The sequence below is a fragment of the Cibotium barometz genome, chromosome 43 (genome assembly GCF_041138505.1).
Source record: "Cibotium barometz isolate CiBa-2024 chromosome 43, ASM4113850v1, whole genome shotgun sequence".
In the NCBI taxonomy this organism is placed as follows: Eukaryota; Viridiplantae; Streptophyta; class Polypodiopsida; order Cyatheales; family Cibotiaceae; genus Cibotium; species Cibotium barometz.
This window is the reverse complement of record NC_141088.1, coordinates 17345901-17370157: the sequence shown is the minus strand read 5'-3', so window position 1 is coordinate 17370157 and position 24257 is coordinate 17345901. Positions and strand designations below refer to the sequence as shown.

At 43.2% G+C, this 24257-nt stretch overlaps 1 protein-coding gene across 3 annotated transcripts in view; it reads right to left on the bottom strand.

Annotated features, from left to right (window-relative positions):
* Positions 1 to 2026: 2026 nt before the first annotated feature.
* LOC147613624 (transcription factor MYB3R-1-like) overlaps positions 2027 to 24257 on the bottom strand; it is a 41948-nt gene continuing 19717 nt past the window's right edge. For 2 of the 3 annotated variants that reach the window (XM_086781614.1, XM_086781615.1), the window contains 3 exons: positions 3671 to 3761; positions 2956 to 3201; positions 2027 to 2425 (listed from right to left, as the gene is read on the bottom strand). In XM_086781614.1, the coding sequence (XP_086637740.1) occupies positions 2297 to 2425; positions 2956 to 3201; positions 3671 to 3761 (466 nt within the window). In that variant the 3' untranslated portion in view covers positions 2027 to 2296. Of the gene's footprint in view, positions 2426 to 2955; positions 3202 to 3670; positions 3762 to 24257 lie in introns of those variants that run through there. The other variant, XR_015263236.1, reaches the window with a different exon arrangement.

The window sequence follows — 24257 nt, the reverse complement described above, 5'->3', positions numbered from 1 at the left end:
AAATAACAAATCTGATAGTGCTTATACAGGAAGTGGGAGCAAAAGTTTCATCATAATGAAACCATTTTTTCTAGGCATAATCTTTTGCAACAAGTCTGACCTTGAATCTATCAATAGATCCATCAGGCTTTCTCTTAACCTTGAAAACCCACTCAATACTAATATCTTTCTTGCCACACACCATTGTTCTAATGGAATACATTTTATCTTGCATGGCTTTTAAACTCAACAATATTGAAGAAGTGATTTCAAGCACTGATTTGATGTTGCTTTGCAAAGAAGCAAACAATTTGCTATCTTCGAAGGTGCTTCTAACCCATCTAGGCATAACCCTACATTCATTAATTGCTAGACTTTTAGCATTTATTGTATCTTCCAACTAATCTGAAGTTGATACATGAACTCTTTGAGCATTCCCCTCCTCCAAACAAACAAGAATCAACAGGTAAAATCTATTGCGAATCAACAGATACGAACACAAGTATTAACAAATCCAAAGAAATGGCATAGGTATGCTTAATAAATTCCATCATTGTGATTAGATAGAATCCTATGTAAAAAAGATATCGCTATTCACAATAATCTTCTTAGTGAAAGTATTGTAGTAGCGATGATAAACTCTGTTTTCAGCACCATAACCAATAAAAATGCATTTCATTGCCTTGTCTTATCGAGCTTAGTTTTGCTTTGTGATGGCACATATCCTTATGCCTAACAACCAAAAACACGCTTATGTTCAACTTTAGGTTTTTGATTGAACCAAGCCTTAAAAGGAAACATAATCTTTAAATCATTTTAAAGGTTAACACACATGTGTTCAACCCTCAAAAGGAAAGATAGTCTTCAACCCTAAACCCGAAATGCATTTTATTGTCTTATCATTGCGCTTAGTTTTGCTTTGTGATGGCACATATCCTTATGCCTAACAACCAAAAACACGCATGTGTTCAACATTAGGTTTTTTATTGAACCAAGTCTCAAAAGGAAAGATAGCCTTCAAAGCTTTACTAGGGTGCATGTTCAACACATATATGGCACGTGTTGAGCACATAGATAGTACAAAGAACTACTTCCATCCAAAACTTGTGAGGAAGTTGCTAGGCTTTAACCATGCATCATCTCCACATGAGATTCTTGTTTCATCTCCCAACAACACCATCTTGCTGCGGTGTACACGGAGTTGTACACTGTGAATGGAGAGTTTAAATTTTTAAGTACTTGATGTATAAGATTCGTCTCATAAAAGTCTTCATTTGGGACCACACACATCACAGTGTATGAGTTGCAATTTGTGATCATCTCTATAAATTGTATTCTTTAGGAAAGATTAGCGAGCAAGTTTGCCAACATATCTTGGTGGTGGATCAAGTTGAGGAAGATCCTCTAACATCCCATGTTGTTGCAAAAGCATTAAGCCATCAACAATTGTATACCACACAAAATTTGTACAAAACACTAGTGGTTAAAGATCAAGTAAAAGCACACTCTGTTTGTCATGTTCTCTATCACATAGACAATGTATTTATCATCTACCCTTAAGATCCCCTTTGCTAGAGTGGGTATAGAAGGTAAATTCTTTTTAATATTTGAAACAAGAAGTTTATTTTAAAGAAAAGATATGCGCCGCTTAAAATAGTGAGAATTATCTCACTAATATCTTTAACTAGTTCACGAAGTCCCCATATGTTTTCCTAAAAGTTATGTAAACACCATTGTCAACAAGAAAACAACTATCAAAGACAATTGCATTGAGACATGCATCATATCATGTTCATGATTATTTTTACAAATACCCATCTAATATCATGTTCATGATATTAGAAAATTCCTTTTTTCTTGGAACTCTAATTGTAAGAGGCAAAACTGCTAGAACCTTTGTTGGATGAAACAACGCATATGAAAACTAGAAAAAAAAAAACAAGCCTTAAACATAGGAAACCCTGGTCATATACGCCACACTATCATAGTATGAAACACAAACCAAAACCACTTGTATACACAAAACAATAGGCTGGCTGTGCACCTGTTGAGGGCATCTTCATCAACATAACACAGTGAACTTAACTCGAAGTTCGACAGAAGAAACTTGTGTATGGCACAATTAGAATCATACCCTGTTATTCTATACTATACATATAGCACAATGAGAATCCAAGCAAAGTTTAAATTACTATGTCCAGCACTCTCTGCAAAAATCGATGGCCACAGGAATTGGTAGGCCACTGCATTGAGGAAGACCTTATTTAATTTCCCCTTGTATATATAAATAGTGGGAGAAAAGATCCATGCTTGCACTTTAACGGCATTCGCGCAGCAGGTACAAGGATGGGCTTGGGAGATCTGTTGAGCTTGCATAGATCAACTGATTCATTTCTCTGCGATTCGGAGTCAGGAGGGTTGGAACGTTCCAGGGAGATATGTCCACCTAACACAAGCACAACCACCCACATTGAGCAACTTAATCAGGTCATTAGCAGGGGGATGGGGATGTCCACCTCACACAAGCAACCACCCCTTTGAGTAACTTAATGAAGTCACTAGCAGTAACATTTCATGAGGATGTCCATGGTTGAAACATTCCATGGGGATGGGGATGGGGATGGGGATGGCATGTCCACCTCACACAAGAAACCATCCCTTCAATGAAGTCAGTAGCAGTAACATTCCATGAGGATGTCCATGGTTGAAACATTCCATGGAAATGGGGGTGGGGATGTCCACCTCACACAAGCAGCCACCCCTTTGAGTAACTTAATCAAGTCATTAGCAGCGATGTCCATGGTTGAAACAGGCCATGGAGATGGGGATGGGGATGTCCAGCTCACACAAGCAACCACCCCTTTGAGTAACTAAATCGAGTCATCACAGGTATTTCACAAAAACTATTATCAACCAGAAAAGCAAGGACATCAAAGAAATGTGTTTTTTTGATTTGCAAAAAAGCCATTGACATACCAAAAGAGAGCCAGGCGAGCATAGAGCTCCATCCCCGATCTGTCTGTCCAAAGCCATTATGTTCTCCTTGTCATTCCCTACAGTCTCCGACTTGTGGAGCAGAGACTGTCCTGATTCTTCACCTCTGCAATCATTCGACAAGATCTGTTCTGCCTCCATATATGCAGCAGCGGTATGCTGACTTAAGTGCTGCATCAAGCTAAGAGCATCTGCCCCATAATCTTCACAATAACATCCAGGGAAATCCTGGCCATAGGAGATACGGCAACCAAATCAACAGACAAACAAAAATGAGTTATTCTTTTGAGGACCTAAAACAAAGAAAATGGTATCAACTAAGGAGTTTCAATATATTCTTCCCCCCCCCCTTCCTCGTCAAGCTAATTGGTAATCTGTCTAGCTTTTCCTTTTATCTGAGCAACTAATCCATGTCTTTCTTGAACTGTGAAATGGAGCGTGGTGATTGATTCTGCAGAAAAACTCTAAACAATTTGAGCTCAAAAGAGAGGACTCATAGGATGGTTGTATCCAAACTAACCCATGGCAATGTACAAACACAAGGTCAAGATTCAGCCAGTAAAAACAAGCACCTTCATTTACCTAGCATAAATTCAAGGCCATGAGAAGTAAACCGATCAATTGGGAGCTTGATCCAAATAAGAAAAAACTGAAGTTACTAAGCAAAGTTCCATTGCTAAATGCCTGGGCACATTACCTCTAACATTGCACACATCCCCTCCTTTTGTGTAGAAAGGGACCCTGAACACACTGGGGACCTCCAGCTAATCAAAGGCGAACATAACGCCCTGTAGTAAAACACAAAAATTTGGAAAAAGATTCAAAATTTGGTTTCAAGACGCCATCTGTCTTTCTCTGGAAGCCCCTTACAAGACAAAACAAAAAAAAATCCATGGCAGCCTCTTCCACGGAGAATCAATAAAGAAAAATCATGTTCAGTTACTCTCTCTCTCTCTCCCTTTCTCTCTCTCTCTCTCTCTCTCTCTCACACACACACACGCACGCATTGCAAAAGCATCAAATGACGAAGAGTTGCAATCATAGGGTCTGGCCATTAGACTATTTTGTTAAGATTTCTTTTTTCAAGAAAATGATCTATTATCAAGTATGACTGTGTGGCAGATGAAGTCCTGTAAAAGCATCGTACATAGTCATGCGGAAAGGTAATGGGGCTGCCATAACCGATCCAGAGTGTGGGAGTGTCATGGAGGCCCTCGACAAGGAAGCTTTCCTGGCTACTAGAAGCCCTGAATCACGCCACACGAGGGTTATAACATCCTGCCAGATTGAATCCCATCTAGAGCTTTTCACATTTGTGCATCTCAATGTCTACTAGAAGCCCTGAAACACGCCACACGAGGGTTATAACATCCTGCCAGATTGAATCCCATCTAGAGCTTTTCACATTTGTGCATCTCAATGTCTACATCTGCCACACAGTAAGACTAGCAAAGATCTCCCAAGCCAACTCTAACAAGCATAGGACCTTGCTAAGTACTTTGAAGGCTAACATGTAGAAGCTTGCCATGGGGGTGAATGCATTGTGCACCACAACAACGGCCATGACTGCTCAACTCACCCTCTCGAGTCTCCATGATTGATCGAAAACCTATGCTAATTCAACTCGTGCATGCACATGCACACTTTAATTGCTTCTAGATCCTCTTTTTCTCTTTCATTCTAATGAACCCCTGACGGTTATTCAGCCCCTCATCTTGTATCTTATCATAATACGGCATCAGAATGTAACCATTCACTGGTTTCGGGAATCATCAACCCGGAAATGTATACAGTCCCCGGTTTCAGCAATCTTCAACCATCCACACTTGCTAATGTTCCTATTCTGAGCTTCCTAACAAAATTTGAATAGCAACATCAAATCACCTTCTTGCCCATCTCATCTTAAGCTTTCCAAGGTGTGTAGCCTCAACCAGTGCTCGAAAAAAACGGTATGCTAGTGTATTTGTACCGGATGGAATGAAGAAAAACGCATTGAGATTTTAAGTGGCACTTATTTTAAGAAATGATTTTTCAAATATTTTAGTTATAAAACCGGCATATGGTAGAATTTAACCGGAATGATGTAAGAGTTGTCCTTATTTTGATTGGTTGAAAAAAATGTTTCTTTCGAGCCATGGTCTCAACTCGGAGTTGAATAACAACACCATATCAACTTACGGATCCGTTTAGTTGACTCAAGTTGACCATTGACCTTTAAGTCACTTCTTGTGTATTACCATATGATGTTATGTCAGCTTCTTGATAACTGATTAAAAAAATGACTCCCCTAATCACCTAGTTGAGGAGAAAAAGACACCCACTGTTTCTTAAAATGTTTCTTTCGAAATAAACGTGTTTCTTTCCCTCCCATATGTTAGAAGTACAATTTAGGTGGTTTTAATCAAGAGACCTCCTTTCTCAAAAAATATCTACTTGCTCCTATGTGTGAAAACCAACGGAAGAGCTCTTGCGTTGCAAAAATCTGCCCCTTCTAGCTCCTTCGCACTATAAGTTTTCGTAGATTGTATGGACTCCATGTGCATCCCATAGCCGAGACTTGCTCATTGAAGATATTGCAAAGATTGCAAGGATTGTTGACATCTTTGACACTACGTGTAGCTTGGTGAAGTTTGTTACCAATGATCTTGCCAAAAGTGACCTTGAGCTTAAGCACCACAAACCAAGTTTGCATATATGTTCATTGTGGTCGAAAAGGTAGTAAGTGTCTGGCAAGGACTCATGTGCACAGAGGTGTGCCGAGAGTGAATGAGCTAGGAGAAGCATGAGCACCCAAAGGCAGTTGGTTTTGCACGCAAATTGATACAAGAAGGTTAGTGAAAGGAGGCAGAGGCTTTGGTGCGCGCTCCTCAACCAATCTACAGTGTTCTTCGCATCACTGACATGGTGAGCAAGACCCTTGGATTCTTGTACAAGTTCATGGACCAAATTGGAGAGGCTCTTCATTGATGCATTCTCTTGTCACATGACAAGTACTCAACACGCCAAGTCTAACTTCCAACTAGTTACCTTCTTGTTGTAACTTGTATCTTAGGCTTTAGCTAAGAGCTTTGATCATTCACGGTTCAAGATATTCTACGGGTTTGGAACGATCCATGGGATGGGTTCTATAGACCAATCCACGCGGTTGCCCATATATTGCACCCTCTTTAGCGGAGTGAGACGTATGTTAATAAAGAGTTGGAAGACAAATGGAAGGATTGCGCTTGGAGGATGGGCGGCTAGTGTATATAAATGCCAGCCACACATTTGGTAGACAGACTGCTGTCATGCGAAAGAGACAACTTCAACGAGTCTCATGGTGTGAGAAGTATGGGATCAGTACCCCACTCGGTGAGTACAACTCTAAAAGAGAAGACTGTAATTTCAACTTATAAGATATCACATGTACACAAGACATTGATAGATCAAAATACTTACAAATTTCGTGGTTGTACTTAGCCCTTTGCAGCTATTTTTCTTTAACTAATTGAAGGATCTTTTTTCTGGAAAAAAAAAAAACTAAAAATTCAAGTCCTCTCACAAGAAACGCTTGATCAATGATGATTCTCATAGGATTGCAGTTCGGATCCTTGTGAGAGAAACTGGAATGCTTCAACCCTCTTCCATACTGCTCAGTTGGAGCGGTTGGTTGGTATATAGCCATTGCAATCTCCGTTTAATTGAGCAATCGGACAATCCAATAAACCCACGCCTTGTCAATGTTGATAAAATCGACATTGAAAAGGTGAAAGATATCCCAGAGATTCCTCAGGAGGAGCACAACATATATGCCATGTTGTATGAGGAGTTGATTGGCACTTCCTCGTCCCACACAATCATTATCAGGCAGAGCTAGTACCAATGCAGCATCTTAGACGAGTGCGGTAGATAAGTCAACATCGTCCTCTTTTGAGAGTGATGTTGAGTCGATCGAGAAGGCTAGTAATGAGGACATCGAAAATGTTGAGGATTCAAAGTCCCCACTACAGATTGAGGACTCTAGTCTTTGGGATAATCAAGCTCCTCTAGTTTGTCATGCATCTATCAACATGCTTTACTCACTGTATTTCAAACTTTAGTTTATTCCTTTACACCAACCAAAGCATGCAAAGTATATTGTTATTCTAATGCTGAGAGGCTAATGAAATGACAACTTAATCGACTAGATGCAAAGCTTGCAGATTACCTCGACATGGTTATCAAGCAAGTTTTACACTGCTTAAAGAAACTAGCAGTTAATTTTGATTGCACGCACGCATATTAATATAGTTTCTCTCTTTCCTTGCCACTCTCTTTCTTTTTCTATTCCGTATTCTAGCCTTACAATATCCTATGCACTATGCAAAATCGACATCATGGAGGCCAAGTAATTATTTAGGCATCTTAATTCCATCAATTAAACTATATTTAATTGCCAAATATGTTTCGTTTTCGAAACAAACACTGAATTTTTATTAACACTACTTCCCTAAATAGTCAAAAAATAACAGAAGAAAAGCGTCTCAAAATTAAGATCTCCGGCGCAAGATCTCCACCACAAAGACAATGTCAGATCGATTCACACACTGTAAGCGAGACAGTAAATGCGCCACTTGCCTACGTTATGAGGGCTTGGGGTAGACTACGACACAAGAATAGCAGCATGGTATACACACCCTGCATAACGTATGCACATGCAAGCAACAGACCAGTATACAAAGACACAACATGTGTTTTAGCTGTGAAAGACAGAGAAAATGCATAGATCGCTCAGCCACACACAGAATACAGCACGGAGCTTCTCTCCATACCCTCAGTTGGGGCACAATAAGCAGGGCTCTCAATAGAAAGCGCAAAATACGGATAAAACACAAGACATGATCAACTCTCACACCCCCAGAAAACCACGCACAGAGGAGCTGCAGCAGCAACAACAGTGGACGGGGTGCGCGAGACCCTCAGTGCACAAGGGCTCCATTAGAGCCATTAGAAGACCACAGAGGACGGGTAGCCCCGATCGTATGATTAGTATCCCTCGGTTATAAAGCTAGAGCTAGGCCAGGAGAGAATAGATGGGAACGGGGCACGAGCCCCAATTGTATGAGCTAGGGCTGCCTTGGCTTAAACGCTTAAGAATCGAAAAAATACCTTGAAGATTCGGGAAGCTTCCCGTGACTTAGAGAGAGAGAGCGAGATTGAAGGGTCCATTGACATCCATTTATCAGGAGATTTGGTAATCTGGAGCTATGCTTGATTTTTGGAAAGTGGGGGTGATTCGGTTGTTACCAAAGATGCCTTCTCCCTTTGCTTTAAAACATTGGAGGCCTATCTGTTTGATGGGTTGTATAAGGTTTTTTTTTAAGTCTTGGCAAACAGATTGCAAAAGTTTCTGCCCGACTTGATACACCCTGCTCAGTATGGGTTTATAAAGGGGCGCAATATCTTGCATAATATCCTTAATGTTCAAATAGGCGTTGATTATGCAAGGAAAACAAAGCAGGAGTTGGTGATGACTCAAGCTGGATTTGGAGAAAGCCTTTGATCATGTCTGCTGGCCTTTCCTTGTTAAATTCATGCATTCTATGGATTTTGGGCCATGTATGATGAATCTCAGTCTCAGATTATGATGAATGGTGGAGTTAGGTCCACAATGTCCCTTACTCCCTGCCGCAAGGATGTCCGTTAAGCCCTTTGCTTTTTTCTTTGGTTACCCATCCCATGCTTACTTTGCTTACTCAATTAGCTCAGGAGGGGGAGGTGGTTGGGCTAACTTTGCCTTCACGTCATCAATTAGTGGGTCAAGCACCCGGTGATCATTCTTTTATGTTTCTTAAAGCCAACAAAGCCAACGTTGAGAGGGCATTGGCATCTTGGTCTTTGTTTGTGAAAGCTTCTTGGTTGTATATAAATACCCAGAAGTCAACCCTTCTTAGTTGCACAGAGAGAGATTTACAGAAGCTTGGTTGGTAGGGTCAAGTTGTGCGACGTGGGCTATCCTATCAGGGTGGATGCAATAACTTTTAGAATGGATCTTATGCTGTATTGGGGATAAGTTTGTGTACTCGAAGTCTCAGGCATGGCTGTTTTACACGAGGCTGAAAGTGGCACAGGTCATTATTCTTATTTCTTGCCCTTACTTCCTTGGTCTCGAAAGGCTTTCACAGCTGTCAACCAACCGCTTTGATTCATGTTGTGGAAAAAGAAAGGCAATAATCTAGGGTTGACTTGGGAGGGCAGCTCTGTTGGATGTTTAGGTACACCTTCTTGCCCGTATGTGAACTTTACTTCACGCTGTGTGTGTTGATTCCCAACCATGGATAGACATGACCGTTGGATTTTTGGAGGATGTGGGTATTGTGCATGGGAAGACTCGGATTGTTGCATCTTGGTGGGATGTTCTAAATGCTTCACAATCTGTGCGTGTATCTACTTCCCCTCTACTCGATCATTTGGTTAAATCATGGCAGGAGGTGTTACGGTTCACTTCTTGAAGACCTCCAGATTCTCGTCGAGATAAGAACCCCCTACTTACAAAGGTGTTGGCCACCTCTCGTGTGATTACTTGGCCAGAGAAGAATAATTGTAGACGGCAATCGAGACTGAGTGTTGTGAGGATGTCTGATACTTTGTTGCACGGGCGGCTACAAATGTTATCATTCCGCCATGCTCGTCATAGATTTTGTGTGCCCCAAGGTTACAGGTGTATTTGGTTGCAGTTCATCAACAAGTGCACTCTCTAGGGCACCTTCCTAGGATGGATTCTTCTCATGCATGGGATGATTGGGTGTTGGGTCGCAAGACCTCGCTGTTGAAGGCTTCCGCTAATGTTGTATATCATCTTTTCGTCCAAGAGAAGAGATAGCTTGCAAAAAAAGCTAATAAAGTATAGAATGTTAAGAAAATGGCCTCCTAGTGGAAGCGTATCCTAATATGTGGTTGGCATTCCAAGCTTCCTTTTGAGGGCAAAGTGTTTATTTGGCGAGAAATGGGTGGGGGTCTGCCTTTGGCCACTACCCTTCCGCGTCGAAAACTTTTGAATGGCAACTGTTTCTTCTGCCAAACTTGTCCAGAATCTAGTCGACACAAGTTTATTTCTTGCCTGATGGCTCGCCAGATATGCAAGTTTATCTCCTCGATGTGGCAAATGGTGATTGGACACATTTTGTCACCTAGGCAGTGGGTATTTGGATATGATCAGCCCGGGACGAACAATCAGCAACATGAGGTGTTCTTTGTTTTCTTTCGATGGTTGGGTCTTTGGCATAGTTGGCTCATGTGAAATGCTTTAATCTTTGATTCACAATCAAGGGTGAAAGGTGGTCATGTCCAACGCATTCGTGGTCTATGGCTTTGCCAAGTTTCTTCTTTGATCGATGCACATGTTATCACCAAGGCGCAATGTCCAGCGTGTTCGTGGTCTATTGCTTTGCTAAGTTTCTTCTTTGATCGATGCACGTGTTATCACCAAGGCGCAAGCTGACCCCTGGTCATAACATGTGGCCTTTGTGTGTGTGCAGACTGACGGCCTCTATGTACATAGCTAGTCGTGCGACCTTTTCTTTGTATTAGATTTTTGTAATCTAATTACAAAAGAGAGAGAGAGAGAGAGAGAGAGAGAGAGAGAGAGAGAGAGAGACGTTTCTCCAATCTCTTGTGTATGTGTGAGCCCTAACTGTTTATTGCGGTGCAACTAGCGAAACGAGCCTCCGTAAAGCAGGAGTGAAAGGCTACTGTCAACAAAGTAGCGAAGCCACAGACGAGAGCCTTGGCAAAGTAAGTCTTCGGAGGTGGGTCACAGTTGTATGAGGTCCCATCACTAGATGCGTTCCTAGCATCCGCCTGCACCAACAAATGGATCATTCTGCTGCAAGCATCCCGACGGTCCCAATGCATGGTCCCCTTCCCTTCAGCCCACACTCCAAGAGAAAGGTGAACTTGCTAAACAAATCAAGGACACTAATTGTCTCAGCAATTTAGTGGTGGCCAATGTGTCAAAACCTTTCTTCCAGGTCAAAATCCAAGAAATTGTGGATGCGGAATCTGCTTTTGGCAACATGCATAGTATGCTGCAAGTGCATCAACTTGTAAGCAAAGTGCAAAGAAGACGAGGAAACAGACAAAGAACAAGTCAAATAAGGAGAGCGCAACAGGAGGAAACAGGGAGGATACATTTGAAGATGTTCAGATGGTCAAGAAGGGCATATAGCAGGTGACATAAGTTGCAAAGATGGAAGTCAAAAGACAGGAGAATGTCCTAACGGCTGAGCTGAGCAAGCCACAGAGGAGGTGACAGAAACAGAATAGGAAAAGTGTGATGAAGTTGCAGATGATAAAGGGAAGGCAAAAGTGGCAAAGATGGAGGCCAAAACACATCATCAAGCAGGTCATCTGCAAGAGAGTTTCACAAGCAAGAAGATGATCTCTTTTTTGAAGGTGGTAAAATCATGTACAAGGGAAAACAATTATCAAGTTTGGCGATGATGGTAGAATTGTTGAAGGATCCCATCCTCAACTACTTCACTCGAGGATTAGTCTTGGAGTTCAATTGTTCCAATTTCATTGTTCTAGTTTCGGGCGACTTTAAACGGCAAAGATCTGCATTTTGTTGCAGAAGAGGTGATTTGGTGGTGAGTTTTCTTCCCGAGTTTGTTTTTGCTCGGTGCTTGTTGGGCACGGATATTCGGGGTGCTTGTATGCCGCAACACTAGCACAAAGATGTGAGCTCCTTTTGTCCTCGCCTACAACCACATGTGTGAAGCTAGAGACCCCGTCAAGAGAGAGGCAGGAGGTCTTAACTATCATGGGTAATGTGTATACTTTTTGTCTTGATTCTTGCTTCTGTATCTAGATAAGAAAGTCAATTTAAACTAACCCCGATGGATCACTCTTGGTGGTATCCTCTGGACTCTTTGCATACGACACTATATACTTCAGAGCTTCTGTTTTCATGGTCGTTGGGTCATATGGAATCCTCCTTGAGGTCACTCCATACTCCACTTGTGCACTCATGTACTGCCCATACAAAAGAGCAAGGCTGCACCTGCTCAACCTCTCCGTAACGGCAGAGAGGCTTTTGTTCAAATTCTTGATCTCAGTGAGAACTCCTTTCTGTATATCTTGTTGACCCTTCTGTAAAGCTTGCAGACCCTTCAACAATTCAGCCATGATCTACAAACTTGCTTTCCCTTGTACATGATTTTATCACCTACAAAAAAGAGATCATCTTCTTGTTTGTGAAAGTCTCTTGCGAACGACTCCACTTGATGATGTATTTTGGCCTCCCATCTCTGCCACTTTTTCCTTCCCCTTATCATCTGCGACTTCATCACCTTTCTCCTTTACTATTTCTGTCACCTCCTCTGTGGCTTGTTCAGCCATCAGGACATCCTCCTATCTTTTGACTTTCATGTGTGCAACTTCTGTCACACCTGTTGTATGCGGTGCTCGACCATCTGAACATCTTCAAATGTATCCTTCTCATTTCCTCCTATTGCACTCTCCTGAGTTTGGTTGGTGTATATAAGCAGGGATAATTCTCAGCTCGCTCCTTTTGCCTTACTCTTTGGAAGCAAGCAAAGAGTCAATGCCATTGGGTGGTTTGTTTTTAAACATGCAAATAGTGAACCTTTGAATCCTTTGCCCCCCTAGCATTAAAGCCAAAACCTGCTTTGCATTCACACATGAGGTATCATCACTCTTAAGCAAATGCTCTTTCGATTATTCCAGAACATGATCTCACTTTGTTCACACACGAGATATCATCACATTATTCGACAATGTGTTTGTTCACACACGAGCTATCATCTCTCTTTCTCGTCAGGTTCTTATTGCCCCTTTGGCAAAGCAAGATTCTCTGCTTAACCTTCAGCTTTTGATCCACATCAGTCATGCCTCTCATTCCATTTGCATTAACTTTGCTGCTTGAACATGTCACTGGCTCGATATGCACCATGACAAACCTATGGCAGTTGGCTTTAGGTATTTGGTCTCGCATGGCAGATGGCCATGCAGGAATTTATGGCATATCGCCTTAAGGGCTCTATGGAAATTGGCTGTTGGCCATCAAGAACCTATGGCAATTGGCTATATGTATGTATTCCCGCATGGCAAATAGCCATGGAGCAATTTGTTTAATCTAGGGTTAGGGTTTTTAGTAGAAAGAAACTATGGTGGGTGGACGATATCCATGGTGAGTAAAGAGAGAGAAAGAGAGAGAACATATAGCAACCGGTCATGAGATTATGGACTTACACAAAAGTTAGCACATATGTTGGATACAAGCTTCACAAGATGAGCACATTTCCTTGATATGTTTTCTATGAATTTATGGCATGTTGCCCTTTGTTTGGAAAATAAATTGTGCACGTGCATTATCTTCAGGGAGGGACATTGCTTGGATTAAAAATGTATCAAAATTATCCAAAGGATTTTAGAGAAGCCCAAGAATGGTGTACAAAGCGTGAGCTAACAAGCATGGTTCAATTGGTGATTTGTAGATGGTAAGTAATCTCACAAACCCATTTATAAGGGGTTGTTGTATGTTATAATGTTATAGTGCAAGCTTTAAACGCCATCCCAAGGTAAAGAGACCGGTCTAGATGTGCCCTCACCTCTCCTCTACCTACACCTGCAGCCATCCTTTAGAAAAACATAAGGGGACTTCTATCAAGTAGAAAAAAATCATACAAAGGCATGTCTCAAACCAAATAGGTAGGGATATCCCAGCTAATCAACGACACTTTAATCCCATAAAAGCCCCATGGGAGTGAAGGAGAAGAAAATACGAGGTTCCCCTCTCATAAATCTATCATGTTTTGTCTACGCAGCTCTAGAGGATCCTTGTATGCTAGCCAAGGTGGCAAAAAGAGTGAACGATGTCGCTCCTATTGCAAATACACTAGGTGTCATAAACCTAAATAACCTCGACCTCTGAGCATTTTAACTTCTAAATATGCCACACCATGATACTAGCAATTATCTCCCATCATGAGGTGTCAATACTCATCAACGAAAATGGTGTGTATCATGATTGGGGATTACCTTGAAGCGTAGATATCTGAACTATGTCCCTAAGGACAAGTATAACACGATCTCCTCACTTGTCCTAAAAAAAAAAGAATCTATCGGAGAAACTAAGTCAACCATGCAATAGTTGTCTTTGGACCGCTCCTCAGTCTGTCCACCAACGATTGGGCTGTAGATACCCACATCCTCTATGCTCGTCACTCCCATAAGCAATGATGCACCGTCTCAGCTGGATTTGGGCATCTAGGACAAGAGGGACCCATGCCAAAAATAGATCACCTTTGAGTGGGGAGTATTATGTCATATGACCAGGCCTTAAAATTGAAGCCTATTTGGGCGTCCTTGGCCATCTCAGGCTTCAAAGGAAGCTTCCAAGAAATAGCTCAAGCGTCATTTTGAAGCCCTAGAATACTTTGGGAAACTTCATAGGAAGCCTAGAATAAGTACACAGGGAGTCACAGTCCTTGTGCTGTGGGGACTCGGGAGTCAATTTTAAGGCCTGCATATGACTCTGAGCAACCGCTAGCAACTTGGCTTTTGCGCACAACGTGGATGGAGAAAGGTATGCTCCTCATGGGATTAGTCGCATAAGTCTATTCCCGCTCACGAACACTCCCCCTAAAGTAGATATCTGATAGGGCATCCACCTTGGGGCCTTTGAGGTAAAAATATCCTGTTCATTTGCAACCCTATTGGCCAAACGACCGCCCCTCGCCTCATGTGTCGCTGGTGCTTTCTATGATTGCTATGAGCATGCGAGCTACGGTGGGAGCTCCTGCCGAGCTCAGCACAGTCTGCTGCCTTGTAGAGGGGGAGTCGAGACTATTACTCCAAGCCCGGATAGAGAATAAAACGTGTGCTACGCCGTCAGCCATCTGAGATGCCCACACCTAAAAGCTGGAAGCATTTGGCTCAGAATCAATGCCGGGAAGAGCAAAACAACCACTCGCGGTTCTCTACAAAAAAAATCACATCTTTTGGCACTATTGAGCTGGTTTTTTGAGCTTGGGGATCTCGATCCTATCGAGGAAGCTAGACTCAATTTTTTTCGATTCCCTAAACTTTGTTTGGGCCCGCTAATCACTCTCAATAAGGTATAATTAGTGAAAATTCAAATGCTATCATTGTGAAAAACTTGATCACACAAAGATTGACTGTCGAAACACAAACCAAAGCTTGTGTGTGATTTCTACGGAAAAAATGATCACCTAGAAGAAGATTGCTACCATAAAAAGAATAAAGCAAACTACATGGAGGTCAAAGGCAATATGGATGAAGACAAAATACCCAATAGATAAAAAACCATTGCATTTATTTCTAAAAAAGTGTTGTAATCAGTCTCCTCTGAGACGATATGATGCATTCAAGCCAAAATTTATAACCAAAAGTATCACAAGGGCCCAAGTAGCCTAACACAAAGGGGGAGGAAGCGTGAAGGCTTAAAAAATATATCCAACATGGAACCAAGGGGGGATATTGAGAAATGTGGTGGTGTCATGTGGCAAAGCCTAGAATTATCCCATATGTAGAGTCCAAAAGTTGTAACCAACTCCTATATAAGGAGACCCATTTCAAGAAAATAAAGCGAGCACATTCCTCAAATTTTTCTATTAGTGCAACTTAATCTATCTTGTAACCTAATTAACTAACTTAAGTTGAGCTAATTACCATTATCTTCATGTGATGAATGCTATTCACACACACCCACTATAGTTATGTATAAGCTGGCACTAGATCCATGCTCAACATAATGTGATAAATGCTACTCACACACACCCACCATAGTTATGCATAAACTAGCACTAGATCCATGCTCAGCTTTGACACATTGTCCTCAAGGACACATCTAAGAATATCGCACAACATGAGTAAAACTTACAAGAAGCAATGCTCTAACCGCCAACTTGCAAAGTGGAGAATTGCATTGAATCTAAAGATAAATTATGTTCATTATTCCTTTGTGCTAGGGAGGGATGGTTTCCCACCCTTGCTCTATCTCATTGTTGCAAAAGCTATGAGCATTTTCGTATCCTAGAGAATTTGGATTTGCGCACAGAGGAGGAACTTTGTGCTGGCAAATGACACAACAAATGTTTTTCTCATTCAATACTAAGAAAAGCCCATGCATGCGAGAGTAACCTCTAAGAATTCCCAATCCGCTCCATCATAGGCTTTCTCAAAATCAAATAGCAAGATGGAAAAGAACTGATTACTTGCCTTGGTGTACTCTAGCGTCTCCCAAGAGGAAAGATATCAACAATGCTTCTAGCCTCTACAAATAATAAGGGGCAAACTCAAAGGCAATCGTCTTGACCATGTCAGGCTCTAAGTGAAACACACGTTTTAGATGTCTAAGTCTCTAAGACCCTCGGTAAGAAAAGGAAGCATAGAGCATGTGTTCCACATTTCCTGTAATGCCACACTCCAATGTTATCCTACATGAAAAACGCGGGAGAGGGGCTCTAAGCCCAAGGAACATATGATCTGGTAAAGCCTAAATCACATGTCTAAGATCATCAACCGAAAAAAGGGACACCAAGTGATGCATGTTACAACTTGAGGATCCAAGCTTCCAAGGAGATGGTGATGGGTGAAGGTAATTGATACCTAAGTACAATCACAATGATGAATCAACTAAACTAATTAAGCTTTACACTGAAGCACAATTAGGTTACAAGATTAAGACTTGTACTCATAAAGAGGCTTGAGAGTTTGTTTTATTTCATTGTGTGAAAGTGACCCCTTTTATATCAAGTAGGTACAATAAGGCTCGCTTTGAGATGGAGTGCCTCTCAGTATCCACTGAAAAGCCTCAACTGGACGCCAAGTCCGGGCAGGTGCTGAGGCTACCCAAAAACCACACGACTTATACCAATTGATATGTGCGGCGGAAAATCTCGATCACCTCCGCGAATCTTTGGAGATTCTTCACATCTCCTGAAAGGAGGGGAAGACACAATCCCTAAAGCCCAATCTCATGCCCTCGACGACGAATAGGAAGAGGTGAGGTGCCAGAGGATAGCCCTGCTGAACTAAGCACGAAATAGGAAATCTGTCGCCACGGGCTCCCTCAATGAGAACCTAGCTGTGTGATGCTGAGTAAAGTCCTAAGACTCTAGCAATCCACTCCATGGGGAGATCCATCCCGCTAATCGTGCCCTCCAAAAAGCTCCAATCTACCCTATCATAAGCTTTCTCAAAGTTTTGAGGTCTTGCTGCCGCATCCTGGTCGAAGTTGTCACCTCCTAGAAGGTGAAAATGTTGTCTAAAATGCTTCGATCCTTAACAAAGCCGGTCTAAGTGTCATGAATCAAGTCCGGGAGAAAGGACTTAAGCCTCCTACTGATGGCCTTGCCCAAGATCTTATAGGCGGTCCCTAGAAGAGTGATGGGCCTCCATTGTCGAATCTCCAATCTGTGACCACCCTCCTTGGGAATCAAGTGAATCAAGCCCTCTGAGAGCCTCTCTGGCATGGCAGCTGTGAGCATAATCTCATTGAAGGTAGCGCAAAGGCCGCCTTCCATGAGGTCCTAGTGAGACGAAGAAAGAAAGAGACTGGAAGCCCATCCGCCCCCCCTGGGCATTTGCCCCAGGGTAATGCTATCATCACCTCCTCCACCTCCTCTATTGTTGTGAATGCAGACAGTAAGAAGAATCGAAGAGAGGGAGGAACCACCTCTCGTGTGTCGCCAGACCCTCTCATGAGCATCCATCACTTGTGGGGATAATCGGACACCTGTGAGAAGAGAACAGAAGAAATCAGTGGCGATGGCTCTCACATGGTGGAGGGGGGTCAAAAACAATAGCTCCATCCTGGCCACGCAGCGTGCAAACAAACACCATCTCTCCTTCAGTGGGGGCCAACTATCTCGAAGAAATCTCGTGTGACTCTCGCCCCAGCCTTGCTCCAAAATGAAGCTTTGAATGGTATTTGTACTCCACCCTCCTTTCCTCAATGGATCTAATCCACGTGCGGGCGGCAACAAGCTCCTGGAGCCACTGTAAAGAGGTTGAGCCCCTCCTCAGACTCCGCTCCTACTTCTCAAAGCCCTCCAATCTACTTTGGACTGCCTACTACAAGAAACCGTTGATCTCCCCTAGGGCAACATGCAGTGTGCACACACAACAAAGCCTGAGGTAAAGTCCAATTCCACCCAAATCTGTTCAATCCTACTGCAAATCTCGCAGTCCTGAATGAGGCTGTCCTGAATCCTAGAGCTCACATGCCTGTCGTGCCTCCAAAGGTCCCCTGGCAACAGAATAATTGGAGCTTAATCTGAAGAACAAGTGCCTGCCAAGATACCAATCTATTAGTAATAATAATGAGCTAAGATTAGTATAGTGAGAGTTGAAGGAGTTGAATGCTAAGCTAAAGGGAGTATGTGATTGGCTTTGATACCATATTAGAGCTTAAGGATCCAACTCCCATGGAGATGGTGATGGTGTGGGTGAATCAATCCTATACTAATTACAATGTGATTATTGCTTAGTTGACCTAATCACATGGGGAGTCAGAAACAATAGCTCCATCCTGGCCACGCAATCTATGGACGAATACCATCTCTCCTCCTGTATGGGCCGGCTATCTCGAAGAAATCTCGTGTGACTATGTCCCTAGCCTAGATCAAGAATGAAGCTCTGGCGTGGTATCTGTACTCTACCCTCCTCTCCTTAATGAATCTAATCTCCGTGCGGGCGGCAAAAAACTCCTGAAGCCACTGTAAAGAGACTAAGCCCCTCCTCAAACTTTGCTCCTGCATCCGAAGCCCTTAAATGTGCTCTGGGCTGCCTCCTGCAAGAAATCGTTGATCTCCCGTAGGCCAACATGCAGTGTGCACATGCAGCAAAGCTTGAGATAAAGTCCAGTCCCACCCAAATCTGTTCGATCCTGCTGTAAATCTCGGAGTCCTGAATGAGGCTATCTAGAATGCTAGAGCTCACATGCATGTCGTGCCTCTAGGGGTCCTCTAGGGACAAAATAATCGGCGTTGAAGGAGGTCAATGCTAAGCTATAGGGAGCAAGTGACAGCTGAAGGAGGTGAATGCTAAGCTTTAGGGAGGGTGAATCACCTCCTTCAGATCTCACTAAACTAATCTTACAGATCCAACTCCCATGGAAATGGTGATTAGTGAATCAATCCTATACTAATTACAATGTGGTTAGTGCTAAGTTGAGCTAAGGTAAATGCTACCTAAGGACAATCATAATGATGAATTAACTAAGCTAATTAAGCTTTAAACTCAAACACAATTAGATTACAAGATTAAGACTCTACTCATAAAGAGGCTTGCGAGCTTGCTTTATTGCATTACTTGAAAGTGACCCCTTTTATATAAGGTAGATACAACAAGGCACATTTTGAGCTTATGGGATTTCTTTGACTAGGTGACTTGGCACTCTAGCATCACTTATTTTAACAATGCACACATGTCATCCCCAACCAACCTAGGCACGGACTCCCAAACCTTCTACTGTGCCCTATCACTTTAAGGGGAATAATCCTCTACACATAACACAAGAGCGGCAGTAAACATCTAAGGCAATCCTCTCCACCATGGCATGCTCATAGTGGAGCACTCTCCTTGCGTGTTCTGCATCTATCTAACGTATCCCCTGTTATGAGAGAGGCCATGGGAAGCAAAGAAATCAATGTTATATCTAGCCCATGTGAATCCAAAATGACTCCTATGCATGATCACCAAATTATGCACGCTGCTCAAAAGAGACTTGTAACTAAGCCCTAACAATGCATAATGCATCTGACATCCACTGGGCATCAGGATTTTTCTCAAGTTTCCTCTACAAAGCACATAATCTACGCCTTGTGGCCCTCTCTCTATTGAACTCTTGCCTCCTAGCTAGGAGGCCACACTGTGATAAAGATCACTTACGCTCTCCAAAACAAGTGTCACCATTTGGCTGCCCAAAGTGGCTCTCCCCTATTTCGTGCCAAAGTACAGAAGGCCGGGAAGCTTCGTGTCGCACGTATTTCATGCCTAAGTACATAAGGCCAGGACTTGTGCCACCTTCGAGAGGCCAGACCTCGTACACCTCGTAGCGTGGCAAGGACATTAAACCCACTGTCAGGTATCCCAGTTTAAGGCTTCCCACTCAGCCAATTCTATGCTCGAGAAAACTTGCTATTTACAAGTTCGAGGAACGGGAGTTATATCCATATAATGCATATGCACGCACCTCTGCTTGCTTGAAATTGATTTCGTGTGACTTGTTTTCATCTGAATCTCTACTATGATGTCTCCAGTTAATAGGCAAGGGGTGCCTACCTGTGAACCGTGAAATGGTTTGTGGTATGTCAACATGCGGTAAGTATCTTATCTAACCCGTTATTTTTGGCTAAAGATTTTATAAACTTTGGGTGTTTAGACCGCCCACTGGGTTATGCCCACCAGGACCCAAGGGCCATGTGTTGGCAACCTAAACTTTGGGCTGCCCACATGGTCATTTAAAGCAACCTTGTGCCCACTATAATGAAGGTGTCCACCTTAACGAAGGTGCCCACCATTAAAGTTGGTGGGCTATGCCGCCACATGGCATAAGAAGTATGGACCCCAACAAGCATAGTCACAGGGGACGGGAGGGACGGACTGTTGGAACGGAGGGACGCCGAGTCGGGACGGTGCAACGACGGGGACGGTCCAACGTCCCCCTGGAGGCGTCCCTCACGAGGGACGGGTACGGGGACGGTAGCAGGAACAGGGACGGTAGCAGGAACAAGGACGGATGTGGGGGACAGCACAGTGGGGGGCCGCAGGGAGCCATTGCGCGCGCAGTCAGGCTATTCTTTTCCGCCTATTTCTAGCCATTTGCAGGTCCGTTTCTAGCTATTTGCCTTGGCCGTTTCTAGCCGTTTGGCTTGGCCGTTTTGGGAGGCCTTGAGCCTTTGAGGCTTGGCCCTTGAGGCTTGGGCCTTGGGCCTTGGCCCTTGCCTCTCTCTTGCCTTGAGGCTTGGAAGTTGGCCTTTAGGCTTGAGCCTTGGGGCCTTGGGCCTGGGCCCTTAAGGCTTGGCCCTTGCCCCTCTCTCTCTCTCTCTCTCTCTCTCTCTCTCTCTTGCCCTTGCCTCTCTCTCTTGCCTATCTAATATCTATATAAGAACAAGGCTACAAGGCTACAAGCACACACACACCCTTTCAACTTTCAAGGCTTCAAGCAACTCTCTCTCTCAACTTTCAAGCCTCAAGTCTCAAGCTACACTCTATGAGACTTGACTGTATTCTGTCCCTCGAGCTTCTTCTAACTTAGTAGCTTCCAACTTCCAAGCCTCTCGCCCAAGGCCCTACTCTCTACTATCTAGACTCTCTCTCTCTCTCTCTCTCTCTCTCTCTCTCTCTCTCTCAAGCCTCTTGAGTCTTGACTCTTGAGTCTTCCAACTTCCAAGCCTCCAGGCCTCTTCTATCTGATGTTCATTTTGATGTACTTCCAAAGTAGAATAAGTGTACAGTAGAAAAACTTTTTAAAAAAAAGTATTTTTTGAGTGTTGTTCCCTCCCCCGTCCCTGTTCCCTACTTATGGCCATCCCCCGTCCCGCGTCCCCGTCCCCCGTTTTACCGTCCCCCGTCCCTTGTGATGGTTCCATCCACCAACCTCACACAGTGCTCTAAAAAAATTGTTTTTTTTTTCAATTTTTAAAATTAAACACAATGCTTAGTAGGATTTAGAGTTGAAAATCACTAGAAATCGACGTCGAATTCCAACCAGGACTACGAACCACGTTATGTAAGCACAGCTCTCACACGCTCTGGTAGAATTCACCCTATGTAAAATCGACTTCCTATGAAATCTACAACGGAGAGACCAGCTGCCGACGGCTGTGTACTTGCTTTGCTGTAACCACGTGTACCTCCTGTCGACTATCTGATGTACCCGTCTATATCTGCTGTGTACTCTATTACAGAATCCGGCTGTTCTATATCTCTTGTACAGGCTGAGCGCTGCTTTTCCAACAGCCGTACCGACTACAGAAAGCTGTACCGAATGCCCTAACTGTACAGTAACGATTGTACCGACGTGCTGCATTGCTGTATCGACTATACTGGTTGCTGAACTATACCCGACTCCTGTGAAGTTGTCGACTATCTGCTGTACCTATTTCGTACCTGTTGTAGTGTGCTAAACCCGGCAATACCTGATGTACTGTACTCGGCTGCTCTAGAGGACTCGCCGGTACTTGCTGTGCACAACCCGCACCACTACCTGCTCTACCTGTTCGCATACTTGTCATAGCATGAGTACTTGTTCTTCTACGAGGGCCAGTTCGTGTACTTGTCACAGCATGAGCACTTGCTTGATTAGTTGTGAGGGACCTGCACCACAGCCTCTGTGAGGTACTGAGCCAGGCTCTAGTACGAGAGCAGTGTGGCCCCGAAACGACAGCTTCGCGTTCACTCCGCTCCAAGTGTATGAGATTGGTGGTCTAGTCATTTTGACTCTTTCGACAAGTCCTACATCGACATTGTACTCCAACACACTCTTGTTTGGGTAACATGTAATCATTATTTGCATGGTATGGAATATCTGGCTGGAAAGCCCTTGGAACTTTGTACACAGATTAAATACTCCAATAATATACCACAGGGGTCAGCCCATTTGCAGCCCCAGTATTGGTGTACTATGCAATTTCTATCTCTGCAGTGTTACCTTGAATGGTGTAACATCGTTGTTGGTCCATATTGAAGTATTGAGGAGTTTGTTGTTCATGAGACGGTATCCAGGAACGTTCACACCTAACTGGTAGAATTACAGTGGCATGAAAGCATGGTTGTTTCCCTCGTACGGTTATTTGGGAATTTGGCTCCCTATGAACAGTCGTTATGCACTATAGACAGCCATCCAAAGAGTGGGAAAGGGCCTAGTGCATATGGCCAGCCAAGTGGTACACATGCTTCTAATGCTTTGGGTAATAGGCATATGCATGCAGGTTATGAGAAGGAGACACATGTAGGACAACACCCACAAAGCAAAAATGGGATGCATGAAGATAGAACATTTAAAAAGACAGTAAAATGCAAAGGAGAAAGAGCTGATGAAGTATCTGCCATAAGAACCCACAAGTTCATGAAGGCCACAAAGACAAACTCTATGATTGCACACACTATGGACTCTATGGCCAGGGAACTACGTGTGAACCCTTAGGAGATAGCACTCAACTATCTTATAAATAGTGGAGATGTAGTCAGAGCCAAAGTGGGTCAAAGGACTCCTGCATGTGGAGACAGGTAATGATTTGTCATGCGGGATCAAGTCTTATGTACACAAGGATTAGGTTTCAGTTACTTCAAACAAGTCTCTCACCCACATAGGTTAGGAAAAGACAGATATATACATGCAAGAGATGGTGACAAACATGATGGAAATGTATATGGGATGCATGCGGGGAAAGTGTTGGGCATGTTAGCCACCGTACTTTGCCTATGTAATTGACCAAGGAAGAACCCCATCATGGGTTGAAAGTTATGCATAATGATAGGACAGCCCAATCATGTGTCACCTACTACTCCTATCGAGTATACCCATAGAGAACAAGTTTCATGCAAGGATTCTTTTGCCACCTTTGCGCAGGTCACCGCGGCATAGAACACATGCCTCCATGCCAGATGTTTCTCACCATGGTTTTGTGCATGTACTTACTGTTGCCTCGTTGGATGAGGGGAAGAGGAAGATAGATGAGCAAGATCACCGTGCCAAGAGGTTGTAGGAATTTAAGACAAGAGGTAATGAATCTGTTAGTTTGAGGCTTATCGTGGTGGTTATGATACAAGCAAGGCAAAGGCTTTCATAGCCCAGTTTGATATTGCCTTCGGTGATGAGAAATTTTTCGAGAAGTCAACGATTCGCCATGTGAAGACGTTTGTAAAGGGGCTCAGATGCCCATTTGTGGATCATCGAAAAGATCTCGGGTAGCCTTGTTGAGACATGGGAGCTTCAACTGGTTTACAAATCTGATCTTAATACAGTCTTGCGACAAAGCAGTTAGAGCACAAACTGCAACGTTGTGGCAAAGAGGAGCACGCTTTAGAGGGCAACAAGAGGGCTGATCATAATCTGCAAAAGGATAGGCAGCATGCTAAACCTTATGTGAAAGATGTGAAAAATAGAGGAAGGGTTGTAAATTTGCATCCCAATGATCCCTCTCAAAAAAGCACTAGTTTAGCTTAACCCTAGAGCAAAGAGAGTGGTATGGTAAAGAGGAAAAATGCTTCTCATGTGGTGGCTAGGTTCACATATTTCATGAGTAAGGAGGATGAGAAGTAGCAAAAGGTTA